Here is a 21,554-nt window from a genome sequence, read left to right as displayed (position 1 = left end):
GTGCTCCCAGTTGCGTTTTATCGCGCCTGAATATTACTGACTCATCACATTTTTACCTTAATAAACTTTTTTTTTCATAAGAAATATTTACATTATTTTTAGCGATTAAATGAGCGCGGTGATGGCTGAAGAAGAACCACTACTCGAAATTAAAATGGAACCATTACATTTAACTGGTGATGATTTAAGTGATAGTGATAATATTGGTGGAAATACTGGACTTTTTTCTATTATTGGCTCTTTAAAGTGCAAGAAGGGAAAATCGTTTGGGGGTAAGTAAGTTGGCATTTTTAACACGCTGTATTTTACTTTCTTATAGCAAATATACCGTTTACGTAATTTTTTAATGATAAGTCCGGGACAAGGACTAACCTGTTGGGGGTCACTTCAATTTATTTTATTGTATTTTGTTTGTACTTCATTTAAGGAAGTACGATGTTTTTCTCTTGACTACAGCAATGATGCATCCTTATAAGCACGAGCAAATAACTTAAAAAATTGCTTTTTGCTACTTATTTTTCCCCTTTAGCTTCGAACTTTTTGCTGAGTTATGGTACCTCGTCACCCTTAATGAAACACCCTGTATAATGCTTTTTACTATAATGATTACCTTAAAGCAGCGCGATCATAAGACCGTAACATTTAAAATGTTTATGTTTGAAAAGTCAAGACACGCGACCGGTCAAGTCTTCTAACTAAACAGGAAATGGGGTTCCGCGACCGGAACCGTGCACTATGCTCCGTGGCACACCACTGACCATCGCGCCGTGACTAGGCTACCGAACAGAAACCGTGATTTTTTTTTACATTTTATTTCTGGTAGTAGTATGCCTAGAATGGTAATATATTAAATTTATTTTTAGATAGAATCCGCTTCTAAGAGATTTTTTAAGGTTTTTAAGGCTATGACAGTTTTCTGGTTTTACATGCTAGTAAAGTTTTACAATAATAATAATAATTATAATAATAATAATAATAATAATAATAATAATTACAATAGTATTAAAATTTTCTAACAGATATCGTATAGCCTATTACCACAAATAAAAACCTAGCAGAAAAATAGAGAAATACTTACCCTCATCCCAAGATCTCAAGGAGGCTTGGCAAGCAAAGAGAATATTTACAGTACCAATCGTCATCGGAGAAATCCCTATAAAACTGAACATCACCTGAATAGAAGGATGTTAAATATGTACACCTAGTGATTACAAAGAAAATTATAAGCAGAACCTTAACTTTATTATAAAGAGAGATATAATTCATTAGCAAAAATTACACCGAGAAAAATTTCTAGTAACGATTAATAAAAACTTGATCGTCATAACTTGGAACTTAAGTAAAATAGGCGCTAACTTAAACTTTAGTTCCGTTAACTTCGATGATCTAGTTAATGATATAAAAATAAAAAGTAGTACCTACTGGTGTCCTCGTAATCATTAACACACATTGTATATACTTTAATGGCTACTACTTATGATTACTTGATATTTAGTAAGACTGACTAAGATATTTGGTACCTTTAATAAGCGCCATATATCCTTTCTGAGATTCTGGTTGTGGTGACCTGATTGTTAGTAGAGCTAATTAAGCTATCTAATAATCATTACTACCACTTCCTGCAGACCGCCAGACTGGTTACCAAATCTTTAGTAGTACTAACTAGCCATATAGTAACGGTTACTATAATTATCATAGTGGTAATAATATATTTCTAGATATGCTGACATTGTAATCAAATAAATTTTATTAAAGTATTTAGTTGAATTGGCTTCATAATCACAGTAACTCTTAGCCATTATCTAGTAATAGTAAGCTGCTTTTTTAGTCATGATGACCAAGCTATACAGGTTGTTCTGTTAACAGTAAGAAAAGCTTCTTTTATATAATGTGGATAACAGCTGGTATTATAAATTCAATAAAATTCCTACAGATACAAACTAAAAACCTTTTCCAAATTTCAATGCCAATGATAATAAATTTCGTAATGATTTGATGAAGAAGTCTGCAAAATGTAAAAATATGCAAAAAAGTTTAATTCTTTAAAAAATATGACATATATATTCTCTAGAAGCTGGCTTATATAAAATCTATGGCAGGGTAAGGAACCTCCAAACTATAATTATCTCCTTGACAGACTTTAGAAAGTCTGGAAACAAAAGCCTCCAAACAGCACTCTCTTGAAGGCAAAGATTATGAGACTAAATGCACTCAGTTCTAAACCGAAAAGCACTAACATAAATAGAACTGGATAACATGTGCTTAAAAGAAGAAGAATATGTAATATTTGAATAAGCACGCATGCCATAAGAGAGGAAGTTGCCCAGCAGTTTTTACAAGTATCTCAAACTGAACAGAATCTACATTTAGAATCAGATGTTGAAATAGTCAACATATATAACAAAAGAAGTAAAGTTTTAAAGTACTTACCTCGGGGTAAGACTAAATCTCGCTTACTTTAAGGTTAACCCAAAGAATTAAAACTGCAGCTTGCAAAATTAATACTTACCTAGAAAACTATATACCTACCATACACCGCGCTGAAGCTGCAGCTGTCGTTGGCTTTTTATTCACCAAAATCTGACCAAACTTAGATACAACCGAGAAAATAAATCCACATAAGCCTTCCTGGGAAAAAACACTAGAAAAAAGTCAATAACCTTAGAGGATACATAGCAATTAGCTATCTCATAGCCTCAGACCCGAGTAAGTAAATTAAAAAAAAATCAAAATCACTCGAAGGTTCACTAAGATAAATCCTCATGAACATTCATTCCGCCAAAGCCTAAAGCATCAAGACAAATTAAATGAAAAAATATTGGCTTTAGGCACTAGAATAAGAGGATACAGATATTTACGTTAAGAATTATACATATACTGCCATTTGTAAATCAATTATCAACCTCAACAGCGCTCAAAAATCAACAACCACTTACAGACAAATAACATTTTGGCATTGGAATCGAATCAGCGAGCAAAAGGCTGTGAAGAACTGTTAGTCATTGATTTTATTATCTTAAAGTAGGTCAAAACAAAACACCTTAAGCTTTCCGTAGGCTTGATCAATTACCGTAAGGCATTCGACTTGGTGATGAACTCTTGGCTCAAAGAGATTTTGAAAATATACAAAAATGATCTATAAATTTATGATCTATAAGTTTAAAAGTTTATTCTCTTGTTTCAATCAGAAGATACAATATCGCTTGGAACGTGTGCAAAACACCTTCTGCCCTTTCACTTTTAATTTTTTTTTTGAAAATTAATAATGTGTCATTTTAGAATATTTATGATTTAAAATGGCTTAAAATACTTAATTTATCTAAATTCTAGAGGTCTATTTTTTATATAGTTTCTTTAATACTAAAATTCCTAAATATCTTTATGAAAAGCTCTTACTAAGAAATCAGGCACAGTTAAAATCTCATACACTGTCCATCACATCGCATCATTTAATCCAAGCTCTCATTCATACAAGAATACCTTAAATTTTGTAATTAGTTTGTATACAGGGTGTCCCGAAATTACATCGCAATATTTTACCAGCCGCATCTTTGTCTAAAAATAAGACAAAAACTTCATATACAGGAATCTTGAAAAGTAAATCGTTTTCATATTACAGGGTGTTTTATAATTCCTATTGAAGATGGTTTTTTGTTAATATTTTCGAAACGCCTGGTCGTTATTTTTCGAATTTTTTATCGTAAACTACTGTTATTGTTACTAACTGATTTTATAACATTTCATGCTTAAATGTATACAGGGTCGATTAAAATTAGTGGTCAGCAGAGATAAAAATGTCATAACTTTTTTCTAGTTACTTTTTAATTATCTAAATAGTAAAATTAAAAAGGACCAACATTTTTACGTACTCTTTTCTTATTTCCGTAGAAGCCTTTCCTGGTTTCAAGAAATTTTTTGCTTATTTGTTTTGTTTGGTATTCTACAATTATTAGTTACAATTTTGAAATAAAATGTTTAATAAAGAAAACAGTTTCTGATCTTAAAATTAAGTATTTGTAATAGTCTTATGTCCTGTTTACACCTGATGATTTGTAACATACCTTTTAATTTTATTAAACGTGTTCAAAAATACTTTTTGAGCATAGGTTGCAAAATATTTATATCTAATTATTTTAAAGACGGGCGCTCCTATCGAAATAAGACAAGAGCGCCTTTTTTATGTAAAAATGTCGGTTCTTTTTAATTTTACTATCCAATTATTCACAAAGTAACCATGTAAAGTTATGACATTTGTATCTTTGCTGCCCAATGATTTTAATCCATTCTGTATAAATTTTAGCATTAAATGTTATATAATCAGTTAGTAACAATAACAGTAGTATACGATAAAAAATTCGAAAAATAACGACTAGGCGTTTCGAAAATAATAACAAAAAACCATCTTTAATAGGAATTATAAAACACCCTGTAACATGAAAATGATTCACTTTTCAAGATTCCTATACATGAAGTTTTTGTCTTATTTTTAGACAAAAAAGCAGATGGTAAAATATTGCGATGTAATTTCGGGCCACCCTGTATATTTAAAGGAACTTGAAAAAATTGGTTTTACAAGAGTTATTGGAATCGAATTAATTTTATAATTGTTTTTAAATTATTATTATTTAACAGTTTTACCACTAACCAATACTCTCTGTTTTATTTTCGATACGTATTTTGCTAAGTTCTTTAGCATCTTTCGCAGAAGATTAAAACTATTTGCATGTGGCCTTATATACTAAAGATGTATCTAATAGAGCGAAAAATTCAATGAAGCATGGCTGAATAAAATTAAATATAACCAAACTGTACAATTATGTATAAGGCATTTGACTTTTATTCCCATTAAAAATGGTTTTTTGATTTTTAAGTATTGATAAACTTTCACGTGTATCTAATTTTTGATTAATATTAAATAATTTTGCGATGCAATTTTGTGTGATAGCGGAAGATTGAATTGAATTGGGATAATATGACCGGTTGGGATTGGTTTTTGAAATATTTTACAGGAAAGGTAGTTCTATTTAATAATTCTGATATCTAATAAATTGAGATAATTATCAATTTTCGATTCCAAAGTGAATTTATTATATTAATGTAAATTGTTAAGAGAATTAAGAATGTTTAAAGGATTGATGGAAACTATTGAGAATCAATAATCCACGTACCTAAACCAGTTTAAAATGTTATTTTAATTCAACAAAATGGAAAAGAAAATTCTCTCTATATTATTTAGAAATAAGTCAAGTGGTGAAGAGTGGTGCGATAACAGTGTTGTTGTTTTTTTTAAAGCGAACCATAGATCATCGACCAGGAAAGCTTCAAGTGATATACGTATATCAGAACTACCATATATAAATAAATATATAAAAGCCTATTATTGTTCAAGGCTTAGTAGGTAAAGACTACCAGTTATTTATAATTATACAATAAGCGGTCAAAGGTATTTAAATCTTTTAGAGTAGCCGATATTACCGGCCGTGAGAGCTATAGTACCCAGAGAGTAAGTCGTAGCCGATCGATAGTTCGATCGATAGTTCGAACTATCGATCGGCTACGAGTAAGTACGGGATGATGTGTAGTTTTAAGAGGACGCATATAATACTCGAGACCTTCAAAATTTAATAAATATCTAATAACAAAGTTATTCTAAACCGCGAACCTGTAAATTGGTCAGCTAGGTCCCCAGATATTATACCTCTCGATTTTTATCTTTAGGCATTTATATTATAAATCAAGTGTACGACTTTAAACCTCTTGTAACTTTAAAACAATTAGGAGACAGAGATAGAGATATATTAATTAATTTAAATAGAAGCATCTCTGGTTACTAAAACTAAACTAAAACTATACCCCTAAGTAACTAAAATTATTTTAAAAAAAAATGTGAAAAATGCATTTTGAATAGTTAAACTTAATATTATAGTTACAAGTAAATTGTTGTATTATTTAGAAATAACCTATGTAATAGTAAAGAAAAGTTAGTGATTATAGTAATTATGTAAGCACTGATTGAATAAAAGGCATCCGTAGCCATGACCAATTCACCGGAAAATTAAATTTGTAATTTTTTGATATAAAAATAAAATATTTTAATGAAATGTCATATATCATTTAAAATAAAAAACAATGTCATTTTATTTAAACAAAAATCCAAATAGCCGCCATTAGACAAAAAATTGATGATCGTATCTTACAACCGAAACATTAAAAATAAAAATTTAATGTAGGGATTGTATTGCTCTTAAAAAGTTGTCTTAATAATAAAATTGTTCCAAAATATTTTAAAAACAAACAAAGTGAAATCATTTTCAAAGCCGCATTGGAATGACTATTGAATTCATTACAATTTTTTTTCATTTAACCAATTTCCTGTCTCTTACAGTTTCCAAGATACCCACACATGTATACCCAGTTTGGGCCCTAATGTCTAGCAAATCAAATTTTAAATTTAATTAAAAAAAACTTTAAGTTTAATGATCGATATTATACACGGTGTTTCAGAACTATGGGATCAAACTTCTGAAGGTTGTTCAGTGCAACAGAAGAATCCATTTGAGTATAGGAACCCATGTCTGGAAATGCGTCACTACGCCACTACGGCCCTAAGACGCGTTAAAATTTATAAAAAAACATTAATTACCTAAATAGGATCTGCTGCATTTATTTTTACCTTTTGTACATGATACTTTTTTGTTTAAAATCAATTGTTTAAAATCAACGCTTATCAATGTTAATTCTCAATGTCATGTTTAAAAATTTTATAGCTTACAATTTTTAAACATTTATTGCTAACGGAAAACTTTACCAATCAAGAATTCGTCGCTGAGAGAGGCATGTTTAAGACCAAGATGCATGATACTGGTGTTGCTCGAACCGTAAGAACGGTCGAATTTGAAGAAGAGGTGCTTCAGCGTCCATCCTTAACACTTCCAGAAAGTTCAAGGTATGACTGCAGCCGATTATCATCCTAGAGTTCAATTTTGTCGATGGCTTCTGGATCACATCATTGCACAACCAAATTTCTTACGATATGTTTTGTAGACCGATGAAGCCTCTTTCACAAGAGACGGTGTTTTTAATAGTAGGAATAGCCATGTTTGGGACGAAGAAAATCCTTATGCAATTCTTCCAAGAAAACATCGGAATCGTTGGTCTGTCAACGTATGGGCAGGCATTGTTGATGATTATTTAATTGGGCCATACCTTCTACGGGAACGGTTAACAGGACCTATTTATCTGCGTTTCTTGGAGGCAGTTCTCTCAGAACTCCTTGAAAATGTTCCACTAAACGTTAGACAGCAAATGTGGTTTCAGCATGATGGAGCGCCGGCTCACTTTGCTGTACAAGTACGCGAGTATTTGGCTCAGCGGTTTGGGCACCGTTGGATTGCCAGAGGTGGAGCAGTTTCTTGGCCTCCTAGGTCACCCGATTTAACGTCGCTCGATTTTTTCTTGTGGGGACATGTAAAGTCTTTAGTCTACAAAACTCCAGTAGAATCAGGGCTAGACTTAATTGGACGAATAACAGCAGCATTTGAAATCATTCAAAACGAGGATAAAATTTTTAGTGTAGCCGAAATCATGTGCGGCATTTAAATCGGTGTATTGAGGTTGGAGGAAGACATTTTGAACAATTGTTGTGATGGTATCATATACAAAAGGTAAAAATGAATGCATCAGATCCTATTTAGGTAATTAATATTTTTTCTAAATTTAAACGCGTCTTAGGGCCGTAGTGGCGTAGTGACACATTTCCGGACATGGGTTCCTATACTCAAATGGATTCTACTGTTGCACTGAACAACCCCTAGAAGTTTGATCCCATAGTTCTGAAACACCCTGTGTACCAAAATTAAGAAAAAACTTTATTCTCTTAATATATTGGAGATCTTACTAAAATTAAATAAATTTTATCAAAATCTGAAAAAAATATCTCTGAGGCTCACCGACACTGGGCCACTAAACAGAAAATATTTTTTCTTAAAATTTTTCTTTCTTTTGAATACATTCAAGTAATGCTTTAAATTAAATTAATTAATTAAATCTGCTGTAAATAAAATTTGCTCTTTTGGCGTCCAACGTGCAGTATAAAAATTAAATAAATTATAAAAATAGCAACTAGATTTGATATGCTAGCCAATAAAAACAATCCAATAAAATTTGAACTAGATTTCGTACTACGGAAGTACTGGAGTAATGTTATTACAGACCGATAGACCGGGCATGTCACGCACCAACGCATATCTCTAAATATATCTCCCGATTTATCTCGCGCCGACCTCTTACTCCTATATCTTCCATAAAACATGTCGAATGTCCATGGGGTCACATAGCACCGATCCCTGTCACGGTAATGGTACCTTATGGGCGCTTTTGTCAATGTCCACTCGAGTGCTGTAGTACGTTTCAGTTTTAGGTGTATTTTATATAAGGCAAGAGTCAGAGCAGAAGAAGGTAGAAAAAGAAGTTGAAGTGAGGAAGAGAAGAAAAAAAGGCTTTTTAGCATTAGTAGTAAACAGTAGATATTAAAACATGTTCAAAAGTAATCAAAATTTCCTAAAAAATAACTATTTAAAGAGAAATTATCTGGAATTGTCTATTGTCTGGAAAGTGAATCGAACAATATTAAAAAAATAAGAAGTTACTCTTTGATTGCCTTAAAAATATGACTTAATAAAATAAAAACTCTAATTAGAAATAAATGCTTGAACAAAAAATATGGTTTAATTGTTTTGTAACAAAAAACGAAATCTATTTGCAGTCAAACCATTTTTTTTTAAATTATGCCTCAGAAAATGTTTGAACTCATGAAAGGAAAATAAAATGATTCCAGTTCCCTGGAAATTGATAGAGGTTGCGAATTTACTTTTGTTATCTGAAAGGAATTAAAATAAAAAGAAATTATTTTTATTGCCTGGAAGCACGAAAATATATTTGCCTGAAAGGAAACCAATTAGACCAGTGAAAACAATTAAAATATTCGATAATTAAATGAAAAAATACTCAGAAAAAAGAAATATTTTCTTATCAAATGAAAAAATATAAAATTGGTCCAAGATTTTGGAAGGGACAAAGAAATGCAGGTGCTTGGAAAAATTCACTTTTATCTGGGAAAAGAATATAAAGAATTCAAATAAAACTTCGAATTACTGGAAAAACGTAAAACAGTTCTAAAAAGTGGTCAAAAATTAGCTTTCAAGTTAGCCTAAAATTATCTTAGAAAATCTTGGATAAGTAAATAAAAAAATATTTCAGAAAATAGTAAACCAATGAAAAAACTAAAAAGTTACTGCCTAAAAAATTGCCTTTTCCAATTGCAAGGAAAAAAATTAAAATTTATTTCTCTTAGTAAATAATTTAAAGGAAACAGAAAAATAGGGCTAATTGCATAAAAGAAAATTAAATTAAACCAGTTGCCTGGAAAAACAGATATATAGTTCCACAAATAAATCAAGATGCGTCCCAAACTCTTGGCAAATAGTAGCATGAAAAAATAAAACATCAATCCAACTGCTAAAGAAACAGATCATAAAGATTTTCTAAAAAAAAAGATTTAAAGGATAACAGAAAAACCATTTATGTACATGGAAAAACTAAGAAATTACTGCTTCATAAATTAAGAAATAGCTCCCGTTGCCTGAAAAAAAAATAAAAACATATTAATTGGATGAAAAAATTATATCTTTTGCCCAAAAATCCAGTTGCCTGGAAAACTAAAATATAACTGCCTGAAAAAAAAATAAATTTTTTAAGTTCCCTAAAAGTAGTGAAAAATACATTAATTAAATTTAAAAAAAAAACTTTCAAAAATAATAAATTGGTCCAAGAACCTGGAAGAGACAAACAAGTTCAGTTGCTTGGTAAAACTGGCGTTAATTGTATAAAAAATCAGATATTACTCTAAATTTTTAGAAAAATATAAACCATATGTAATTTCCAGAAAATGGTCAAAAATTAGCTCTCAAGTTGTGTACTTGTTTAAATATATAAACAGTACTTTAAGGAATAGTAAATTAGTAGAAGAATTAAGGAAATAAGAAGAAGAAACCCGAAGATCATATAGTACAAATTCTTAGAAAATATTAAGTTAAAATAATTTAAATATTTCCAGTAGCGTGGAAGTAATAATTATAAAAATTATACCTTAGTTGTATGCATAATCCAATAAACCCCATCAAATTGCTAGGAATAATTATATATAATTTGCCTGGAATTGATTAAAAGAATTTTTTTAACTTATATAGTTCAAACAATTAATTTTAATTGCCTTAAAAATTTACGTTCGCTTTCTGAAAAAATTTCATATTTCTAGAACTCTAATTGCCTGAATGCAATTGAAAAATGCTCCACCTTCCTAAAAGAAAGAAGAAATTACTTTTATAGCTTTGAAGCTGTACAAAGCTCAAATTATTTACTGCAGCAAAAGGCAAATAGCAAGAAAAAGTAATATAACTTTTTATTATGATCAAAATTCTTATAACAGCATCAAAACCGAGAGACAAGCGTTGGTAAATCCGAATAATCTTATAATATATATAAAAAGTTTATGGCTTGAAACTGTCTATAGCCTGTCCGTTCTAATAAAATCGGTCTATCATTCTGTTAAATCTGCGTTCATGTAGGAAGTTGTTCGATGGCTAATTCTATTTCTCATCGAGGATGTTTACAGGTTTGCGCCTTTTGTACAAAGGCGGAATAACAACGCCAGTTTCAAAAGCTGGAATGTCGGTTTGCTTGTAGACAACTTTTTGAAATTTCTCAAAAAAAAATGAGAACAATAAAAGTTCGCCACTCTATTGTTTTAGCTATTAAACTTGAAAAGAAAATACCATAAATATTCTTTAAAAAAGTTAAACACTTTTTACACGCTTATCAGAGAACTCCATCAAATATCTAAAACCCATAAAGCTGTCCGAAGGTACAAGAAAACGTTGTTCCGAACAATTTAAAAACCCACCTCACGTTATCCTAAGAACAGATTTCCGTGGTGCTTCTAATGCCGTAATAAGGAAAAAAATAAAAATCTAATAAACAATACGAGTGTCACTTAAAAAACCGTTTATCAGATCTCGGGCTAGAAAAATATGTGACAGATTAAAAAGGCATATAAAGACCGGCCGAGGGTCGTGGAATGTTTTTTTTATTGTTTCGTTTTCGAATAACAAATTTTTATTTTAAGGCCGGTATTAAAAGAGAGGATTACAACAAAATTGAAATATACATTTCTTATTTTCTTGCGTACTATGAATATACAGGGTGGCTAAACGAAAACGAAACGGCGGCCATTCGTGCTCGTAAAAATATTAAAAATAGAGCGCTCGGACACGTCAATTTAGAATACTAGAGGGAAATATTTTCAGAGATTTTAATCACCATCTGTCATCCCTTAGCCAGGATGGAACTAATCTCAAAAATTTTAAATGGAATAGTGGGTCGAGTTATACCTTGCTTGGAAGGTCTTTCGATTCTCTTTACGGTTATACCCAGTTTAAACGATTTTACTTTAGCGGTTCTCAAACTATTGACTATTTCAACATTTAATACAGTTTTTTGGAAAACCTTTATTAAATGTTGGGTTTTTGAAAAAACTGTATTAAATCGCAATTTGTCAAACTATTAATTTAAAACAATCATACATAAACACTAGTCCAACAAATGATGAAAATGGCCACTGTTAACCTCCATGCAAATAATACAGATTTTGTTCAAATTGACGTTTAGGAGGGGGAAAAAAATAGAAATATCAAATACACAATAAATAAACAATAAATAATAATTTCACTGAGAGGTCAGTTCAACTTGGTCAGAGTAAAACTGGATCATTGATTTTTAGTTTATTAGGTAGTAAACAAAGTAATAGTCAAAATGGTTAATATCTTACAACACAGAATAAAGATAGTGGAGTTAATTTTTGCTAACAATTTTTGTTTTCAATGAACGTAAAGAAAACAGAAACGTGCAAAGAAAGTTTTTCATAAAACTATTTACAGAATTCAGGGAAACAGTATCGGTGGCCAATAAAAAAAACTAACCTTGTCTGAGGCACTATATCTACAGGGTGAATTTTTTAAAGTGTTACAATGCGATATGTCAAAAACGGCTGCAAACTTTTTTTGACATTTTGGTGACATTTCAAGTATACCGGGGGGCACTTTTTGTGATATTTTTGACATTTGTCCCTTCACCCCCCTAAGGGGGGGGAGGGTCACTTCCTTATTTTAAATGGAATGACGTGTTTTTTATTCTTAAAAACGAATCTACATAAAATGAAGTCTGTTTACAAAAAATTTTTAAAATTGCTCTGCTGGTTACGGAATTATGATCAAAAATGTTTTGATTAAATTTAAAAATAATTCGAATATTATACTACAATAAAAACAAATTATGTCCATCTTTTTAACTATTTATCGTCTATGTATTATGCCTAAGGAGCTGTTCGAATGACCGCCTTCGACTTCCAAACACTTTCTTATCCTTTTTTGACATGAGTTTCGTACCCGCTGTAACATTGCTGGTGTCACTAATGAACAAGCAAAACAAATCCTGTTCTTCATGTCCTCTGGAGTTGTAGGTGCACTAGCCATTACTTTGTCTTTTATAAATCCCCATAAAAAAAAGTCGAGGGGGGTCAAATCTGGCGAACGAGCAGGCCAGTTGACAGGACCACCTCGACCAATCCACCTGTTTTCAAAAATCTCATTTAAATAAGTACGGGCCTGTATGGCATAATGGGGTGGAGCTCCGTCCTGCTAAAACCATACGTTAGGATTTAAATTTTGGTTTAGTAGACGAGGTAACTGATTTCTTAAAAAATCTGTGTAGACCTGTCCATTTAAACGACCTTGGAAAAAATGCGGACCAATAACTCTATCCTCTTGATGTTGATTTGGTACAGTTCTCATCCAGTGAGGATTATTTGCTGCCCAGTAATGCATGTTGTGCCTGTTTACCTTTTAGAAAAACAAACAACCAAAACTTGAATATGTTCTAATTTAAATAAGTTAAATCTTACCTGCCTGCAATTATTAAAAGAAGCCTCATCGGAAAAAATAACGTTTCTCAAAAAATGGTTATTTTCACGCATTTTTGTTGAAATCCAAGTGCAAAAATTAATGCGATTCTCAAAATCATGTCCGTAAAGCTCTTGATGAAGTGTAATGTGGTAAGGATGAAACTTGTACCGGTGCAGAATTGTTATAATTGATGATTGACTAATTCCAGCATCTAGAGCAAGCCGCCTGGTACTAATTTGAGGATCAATAGCTACTGCTCCTAATACAGCAACTGCCTTATTTTCATCTGTTTGCGTTTTAATCCGATTTCGTCGTTTACTTTTTAGACTACCAGTCATACGACTTCTGGTCTCCAGTCTCTTAAAGGCCATATGAGATTTTGGAATATCCGGAAACCTCTCGGCCCACACTACTGCAGCCTCCCTATAATTTTTTCTGTACTCCCCCAAAATTAACAACATATCTACTTCTACACTGAAATTCGCTTCCATTTTTTCTTTTTAAACACAATTTACTTGTTAATAACACGTCAAAATTTTTATGTGACACTGCTTGTTATGTTGCCATGGAAATCCTACTGTTACTAGGATTTTCATTTCCATCCATACTAGTAAAATAAACAGTAGGATTTCCATCGCAACCGGCTGTTATTATGGTAAAATATTCGAATTATTTTTAAATTTAATCAAAACATTTTTGATCATAATTCCGTAACCAGCAGAGCAATTTTAAAAATTTTTTGTAAACAGACTTCATATTTTATGTAGATTCGTATTTAAGAATAAAAAACACGTCATTCCATTTAAAATAAGGAAGTGACCCTCGCCCCCCTCTTAGGGGGATGAAGGGACAAATGTCAAAAATATCACAAAAAGTGCCCCCCGGTATACTTGAAATGTCACCAAAATGTCAAAAAAAAATCTGCAGCCGTTTTTGACATATCGCATTGTAACACTTTAAAAAACTCACCCTGTATAAGATGTATTGACAGAACCTCTTAATTTGTCATCCCTGATGATGGACATATTATATGTCCGAAACATGTTGGATTAAAATTAAAATTCGGAAAATAAAATTTAAACTTAACAAACAAAAATAATTTATCACTCCTTAAAAACTTGCAGGAACAGGTTTCTCTTGAATAGTAGAAATATTAAATAACTAGATGGCGATCGCAGAGATCGAAGATAGTAAAAAGATACAAAAAAAAAATGTTTAGGTTCATAAACCCAAATGGTTCAAATTCAAGATGTTTGCACCTAATATATGCAAGAATATAAAATAATACCATTCAAACATATTCGAGTTCAACGATAATTAAATAGCTTGAAAGCAGTAGCGGCTCGTGAGGGAAGGCTCTGGGACTCTGCCCCCCCCCCCCCCGCCCCAAATTTATATCCCCAATTTTTGCATCCTCACACAGCATACAATAATTCATACGCGGACTTTTCTTTTGAATCGTAATGTGATTGTGAAAAAAATAAAAAATAAGGGCGTGTGATTTGAAGAAAATTGTTTTTAGCAACTTGAGTTTAGAAGGTGAAGTGGAAACTAAGAATAATGGACGGCCTACGCCGCTATTAAATATAAACCAAACACAAAAAGTGTGTAAATGCAGACTCGCCTTTACGCGTAAATTTGACATAAACATTTACGATAAATTTTTGTAGTTGAAAAAAAAATATTATTTTATTAGGTGAGTAGTAGTAGTACCTAAAATGATCAAATAATATTAAAATTGACTAATTCTTAGCCTCAAAACGTTAAAAATCAAACAAAAAAAATGTGGGTATAATAGGTTTATTTTAAATTTTAATATTTAGGTTGTATATCCAAATATTATTTTTGCGCCCCCCTGTAACCAAACTAACAACCGCCACTGCCTAATATTATATTTAAAAATAACAATATATAAAAAATATATAAAAATTTCACATATAACAATTATTTAAATCCCATGTTCTTAAGAGGTGGTTTAGTCGTGCTTAGTTGACGGTTTTTAACGTCTAATCCATTCTCGTAATTGGTTACTTTTCGCATCTTAGAAAAGTATTAAAAAAAAATCTTATCTTGAAATGAGTTGAAAATTGGTCAAAGTGTTTCTTCATCGATTCCGCTCAAATCGCCTATTTTGTTTGGCGATCTATTATAATTTACATTTTGGGGTTTGTTATTATTGGCTTTCCTCGTCAGCTGCTCAGGCCGGCTTTCATGATGGTCAGGGATTTTCACATGATTGCCGATATTACCGATAGTAATTATTCATAGTTTATTAAATTTAAGGCTAACCAGATCGAATATCGAAAAACAAAATAGGCGGTGTGAGCGGAATATATGCGAGAATCTGTGCGCCAAAATTCAGACAAATCTACTGTAAGATTTTTTAGCATTATACTTTTTTCCGCTTTATCGATTTTGTCGAAGAACACTGTATTTGATATGTTCAAGCAGTTTTTGAACTAAGTTTACTTTGATTATGTTGGAGCTTATCCAATCTAATTTGCAACTCCTAACGTTTTGAAATTTTCAAACTAAAATTTAAATGTCATTTTATTGTTGTAAGAATTCCAATTGTACAAAAATTGTGGGTTGCAACCCTTATTGTGAATTTTTTTCAAAAATATGGATTAAGACTTGTTTACTTAAAACTGGATATTTGTTATTCGTAAAAAAGGTCCAAACATCTGGAATAATAGCAAATAAGTACAAAACGAATATGTGTGAACTTTAAACATGTTATTGATAGTGACTTCAGAATGTCAAACCAAGCAAAATGTTTATTCAGGAAGTTCACATTATTGTTAATAATAAGGTTAGTCTCCGAGAGTATTATTACCACAAGTGTAAAGCAGCAAAATCTACTATACAGGGTGTTTGGCGGAGGGTTAGCCAAACTTGGTGGACATATAGATAGGGTCAGATAGAAGATATTTTCTTAATAAACTTGTATTCTAAAAGTCTCGGGTTTTTTTATATCATTGATTTTGTGTTAGTTTCAGGATTTTCAATTTCAAAATTATGCCTTTTGTCATCTTTCAATTTTTCCAGCATATTTTTCACGTTTTTTTTTACATTTGTATTTAGTCTGTAATGTCTGTAATATTTAGTCCTGAATCTAAAAAAATCAATATCAAGTACAAATAATACCGAAATAATTCGTTTTGAGCTCAAAAAGTTAATGCAAGTAGCAAAAAAAGTTATGAAAGGTAACTTTAACTTGACGCAAAAAAAAAACTAAAATTTATCAAGATGTTCAGGTAGTTTTAAAAACATCTCCAGTTAATACTCTTTTCAATGATATACGATCTGTAACACAAAGCCGACTAACTTGCCACAATTCATGACTTTAAAGGAAAATAAAGTAAAAAAAAAATCTTTTTTAAATTTTATGTATTTATTTCAAAATTACAAATTTTGTTGAAACTGCACTCCCCTGGCTCTTATACATGCCCTATATCGCCGTCCCATTTCTACTGTCGTAAGGCGAAGTCGCATCTCTTCTTTGACGGTTAGAAAAGCGGCATTGATTCTTTGAATTAAGTGGTCTAGATTGTCAATTTCCACCTCGTACACGAGTTCTTTCGCACGTCCCCATACGTAAAAATCGAGAGGGGTTAAATCAGGGGACCGTGGAGGCCATGCGATGGGACCTGCTCTTTCGAACCACGAATTCGGAAAACCCAATAATTGTGCGAGATCATTTTGTTAAAAAATGTAAGTAATTGTCCCCGTTTTGAGGTTTCTCGGCAAGTAGTGTGGACCGATGAGGTGTCTCCCAATCACACCTGCCCAAACATTAATACTGAATCTTGTTTGGAAAGACTTGGCTCTGGTCAAATGCGGATTTACGTTTTTGTTTTCCCAATAATGTAAATTATGTTGGTTAAATATCCCCGCACGTGTAAATGTTGATTCATCTGTCCATAAGATGCTTAAAAAGTGTCCATTTTCAAAGTCTGCGTGAAGCAAAAAGCGGCAAAATTGTACCCGTCGCTCATAGTCGGCTTGTAGAAGACCTAGAATAGAGTATCACGATGCCAGTAAAAATTGCGGAATTAAGTTGTTGATGTAGTATGAAATTACCTTGCACTGGGGTATAATGGAAAGGATACCTTCCTTCTGCCTTAACAACTGACCATGCTTTCCATGTAGAAATGTTCAGATCTGTAGCTACTTTCCTTGTACTAGTGGTGGGATCCTCATCGAATGCGCGAATTACGTTTTCATCTAGAGCAACATCATACTGCCTCGGATTGATCCTCGGCTCTTGAAAATTTAGATTGCCTGTTTCCCCTAATCGACGAAAAGTGTTGTGGTGGGGCACACGCCTATTAGGGTATTGCTCCTCATAAATCCTATGTGCTTCTCGCGTATTACCATTGGCTCTTCCATAAGCAAAGACAATATCGGCGTATTCTTCGGTAGTGTATTTGTGGCGATAATGATACGAAAATAAGGAAAGTCAAAAAAACAATATAAAAACTTAATTAACAGCAACAATAAAAATAGTATTAACAATAACAATAACAACTACAGAAACGATACAATACTAAATTAACGACTTGGGTACGTAAGAAAGCTAAAAAGTTACACCACGACAAATGACAAATGTCAAATGACAACAAGAATATGTAGCACATATTGTTGTTATCACAACAACAATCCCATAGCATGTTCCACGATCTCCTCATTTTACCATTCAAAGAATCGATGCCGCTTTTCAAACTATCAGAAAAGAGATGCGGCTTCGTCTTACGACAGTGAAAATGCGACGGCGACGTAGGGTATGTATTATAGCCAGGGGAGCGCAGTTTTAATAAAATTTGTAATTTTGAAATAAATACATAAAATTAAAAAATTATATTTTTTACTTTATTGTCCTTTAAAGTCATGAATTGTAGCAAGTTAGTCGGCTTTATGTTACACATCGTATATCATTGAAAAGAGTATTAACTGGAGATGTTTTTAAAACTACTTGAACATCTTGATAGATTTTTTTTTTTTTTGCGTCAAGTTAAAGTTATCTTTCACAACTTTTTTTGCTACTTGTATTAACTTTTTGAGCTCAAAACGAATTATTTCGGTGTTATTTGTACTTGACATTGATTTTTTTAGATTTAGGATACATTACAGACTAAATATAAATGTAAAAAAAAACGTGAAAAATATGCTGAAAAAATTTAAAGATGTCAAAAGGCATAATTTTGAAATTGAAAATCCTGAAAATAACACAAAATCAATGATATAAAAAAACCCGAGACTTTTAGAACACAAGTTTATTAGGAAAATATCTTCTATCTGAGCCTATCTATATGCCCACCAAGTTTGACTAACCCTCCGCCAAACACCCTGTATATTATTGGAAGTGTGTGTTTCTAAATATTTTTTTCGGCTTGATGATTCTTATAATTACCTACCTAAATTGTACCTACCACAATACTGTGTGTATCTACTTTAAGCAAGTGTAGTGTACTATAATTAAGTCTAAAACTAGTATATGGGTAAAAAAATTATTATGTGTATATTTCTTTATTTTTGGTATTATTAAGTAGTGTTACAAGTCGAAGTTACTTATTGTTCTGGGTAACTTGCTATTTGTAATTAATTAGGAAATTTAAATAATATGTTTTGTATAATTAATTTTTGTAAACTATTAAATAGACATTATTGATTTATTTATAATCTTGTTCTTTTAGTCACTGATTAATTTACAATTACATACCCATTTTTAAAAAGTATGGGTTCATTATATACATGTATATCTTAGGATTAAATAAAAAATTTGAGTATTAAAGTAGTTAGACATATAACTGAGAACTTTTAAATAGCCTACATAATATTTTTGTTAATGGAACATGTATGTTTTATTCAAGAATTATATTTCTTTTCTCATTTAGATCAGAAACTAAGCTTAAGTAGCCAAAGAGCTAAAACACTATATCAAAAGATAATAATAGGTATTGGTACAGCCAATAATTGCCTAATAATTTTTTTAAAATTTGATTTGAATATTTAAAAATTTCGTGGCAATATAACTAACGCACATTTAATTAGCCTGTGAACATGCACCTCTATATATTTGCTCATTTATTCTTCCCTCTTATTTAAAACCTAAAATTATTTTTACTTTGGTCTTGCCTTGTTTTAGCCTATTTCGTTCTTAAAATATATTCTACTAGCTTGAAATTAAAATTCAAAACATGTTATTTGTCAAAATGTGGTTTTTAATTTTTTTTAAATAGCTGTATAAAATATATTTATGAAATGGACAAGTTAAATTAAAAACTATATTGTCATTATAATACTTTTTTTAAATAAAAAAGGTAATTAAACTATTTAAATTTGTTCAACAATCTACATATTTTTGTAAAGTGGGTGTCACATTAGTGGATTTTTTTTTATGGTAAACACAAGCACAAGAGGAAAGTCCTATGTCACTCTTGGAGTGGTGCTTGCGCGAAGATATTTGTGGGCATTTATCTTGAATCGCTGTAGGTTGTATGCGTCGGGAAATATGTGCGGTGGAAGCCGGTTTCACAAAGAAGATGTTCTCCAGATGAATGAGTTCCGATACAGCAACGTCCTTGGGGTAGGCAGGTGGACTCGATGTTGATGAGCTGCTAGACGCGTCCTTCTTGCCGGAACAGCCCTGGGTGGAATCAAGCCTGCCAGCTCAAAGGAGCACTTACCGTGATAATAACGGTAGAATAAACAGAGATCAGCCACCTTTCTCCTGTACTTCAGACTCTTTGTCAGTTCTGGTTTGTCGTTAAGACGAATAGCTCTCTTCTGTATAGAATCCAGCAGGTTTAAACTATGCTTGGGTGCAGAGCTTCAGACATGCGAGCAATACTCGAGGGAAGGGCGTATTTGAGCCTTATAAAGAGTCAGCAGCTGTTCTGGTGTTTACAGTTTTTTCGTTTTGAAAAGCACTCCGAGTTTTTTGGAAGCCGCCTTGGCGACCTCGGCAACGTGGTCATGCCAGGACACACTGTTGGTGACCTCGACTCCTAGAAAATGTAAAGATGATTTCATTGGCAATGTTTTTCCTGCCATAACCAGCTCCGAGCCACCAAGGTTAGTCTTCATCGTAAATACTGCAGCCTGCGTTTTTTTTAGCGTTAAAATTGACCAAATTGTTACCGCCCCACTCCAAGATTGCTCTAGGCTTATTAGGACATGCAAAATAAAAGATATAACGAGGAGAAAGGGAACACTTATTAATATCTACATAAGTTTTCAAGCCATTAAAATGGTATTAAGTATGTAGATTTCTTATCTAAACGCCCATCTTAAAACATACAGGGTGTCAATTTGAAAACTTCCTACCCCTATTTTCTCGAACCGGGTTAGGTTTTTATTAAAAAAACTAAGACACGTCAATTTTATTATCGAGGAGGAACAGATTTTATGTAGAAACTCTTTTGCCTCTTTCAACCCTCTACCCCCCAGAATCTTCCTCTCGAAAATCTCAAATGGCAATAGGGGTTGAGTGATACCTCATTTGAAAGAACTTTTTATTATCTACATCTTGGCACCTTATTTTTTAAATTCGCGTGCTACGTTACCAAGTTAGGGTTATTTAGACATTTTAAATTATTTATTATTAGACATTATTCCTGTCAGTGTTTTAATTACGGTAAAGCTAAGATTTGTATTGGAATATGTTTTTTGAGGTTAGTAAATTGTTTTATAAGATCAATACATCATTTTACTAACCTATTGACGTACTCTTTTTTGACAAGAGCATAAAGAGAACAGGTGCATTTATCACTAAAAGTGTTTACTAATCCGATAAATTCTTTTGTTTATGAAAGAAAAACATTGAAATTTTTTTGTTTAATTTCGTTTACAATAGAATTCGTCTCAATACAGTTTGACGATATGATCTAAAAACATTAAACATGTTGTTTTTATTTATATGTAAGAGCCAGAAAATATTACAGAAATTACAGAAATTATTAATTTATTCAACAAATATTAATACATGTACATAATAACAAAATATAATATAAATTATAAATACTTTAACACTATCCCTACAATTTTAACTGTAAATGCACCTAGGTACAACGCACCTGTATTGTGCATGTTTGTGCAAATGAATCCTTATCTACTCAAATAAATGTAAGTACCTATATTTTTATTCTTTTTACTCTAAAAAAATAAATATAATTCTTTTTAAGACAATGGAGCCATACTATAGCTCTTTACAAAAAAAAATTAAAATAGCCAAAATACATAATTCATAATTCCCCTACATAATTCAATTATAATATTTTTTATCTTACCCACACCATACTAATTACTATTAAAGTACATTAAAAGACCCTATTCTTATACATATATCTACTAATAGTATAAAAAACAAAAAAAATTAAAAACTTCCAAAAACATAGTTTTGTTAATAAATAAGTGGTCTTTAAGTAAGAAAATATTTTTTTTCCTAGCTGAGACATTTCTTATGTCAATTGGTACCGTAAAGTCGGGTGACTTTGACCCAGTTTGTCTAATTTGTAAAATATAATTATGGCCAAA

The 21,554-nt window shown here is 31.6% G+C and overlaps 1 protein-coding gene across 2 annotated transcripts in view; it reads left to right on the top strand.

The window, feature by feature from the left end:
* The window catches only part of LOC126737677 (putative protein TPRXL), a 283,568-nt gene that overhangs the window by 17,624 nt on the left and 244,390 nt on the right, over positions 1-21,554 (top strand). Inside the window, exon 2 of one of the 2 annotated variants that reach the window (XM_050442672.1) lies at positions 103-272. In XM_050442672.1, coding sequence (XP_050298629.1) covers positions 110-272 — 163 coding nt within the window. In that variant the 5' untranslated portion in view covers positions 103-109. Of the gene's footprint in view, positions 1-102; positions 273-21,554 lie in introns of those variants that run through there. The other variant, XM_050442675.1, reaches the window with a different exon arrangement.

Source organism: Anthonomus grandis, chromosome 6 (genome assembly GCF_022605725.1).
Source record: "Anthonomus grandis grandis chromosome 6, icAntGran1.3, whole genome shotgun sequence".
Lineage (NCBI taxonomy): Eukaryota > Metazoa > Arthropoda > Insecta > Coleoptera > Curculionidae > Anthonomus > Anthonomus grandis.
This window is presented reverse-complemented; position numbering and strand designations above follow the sequence as displayed.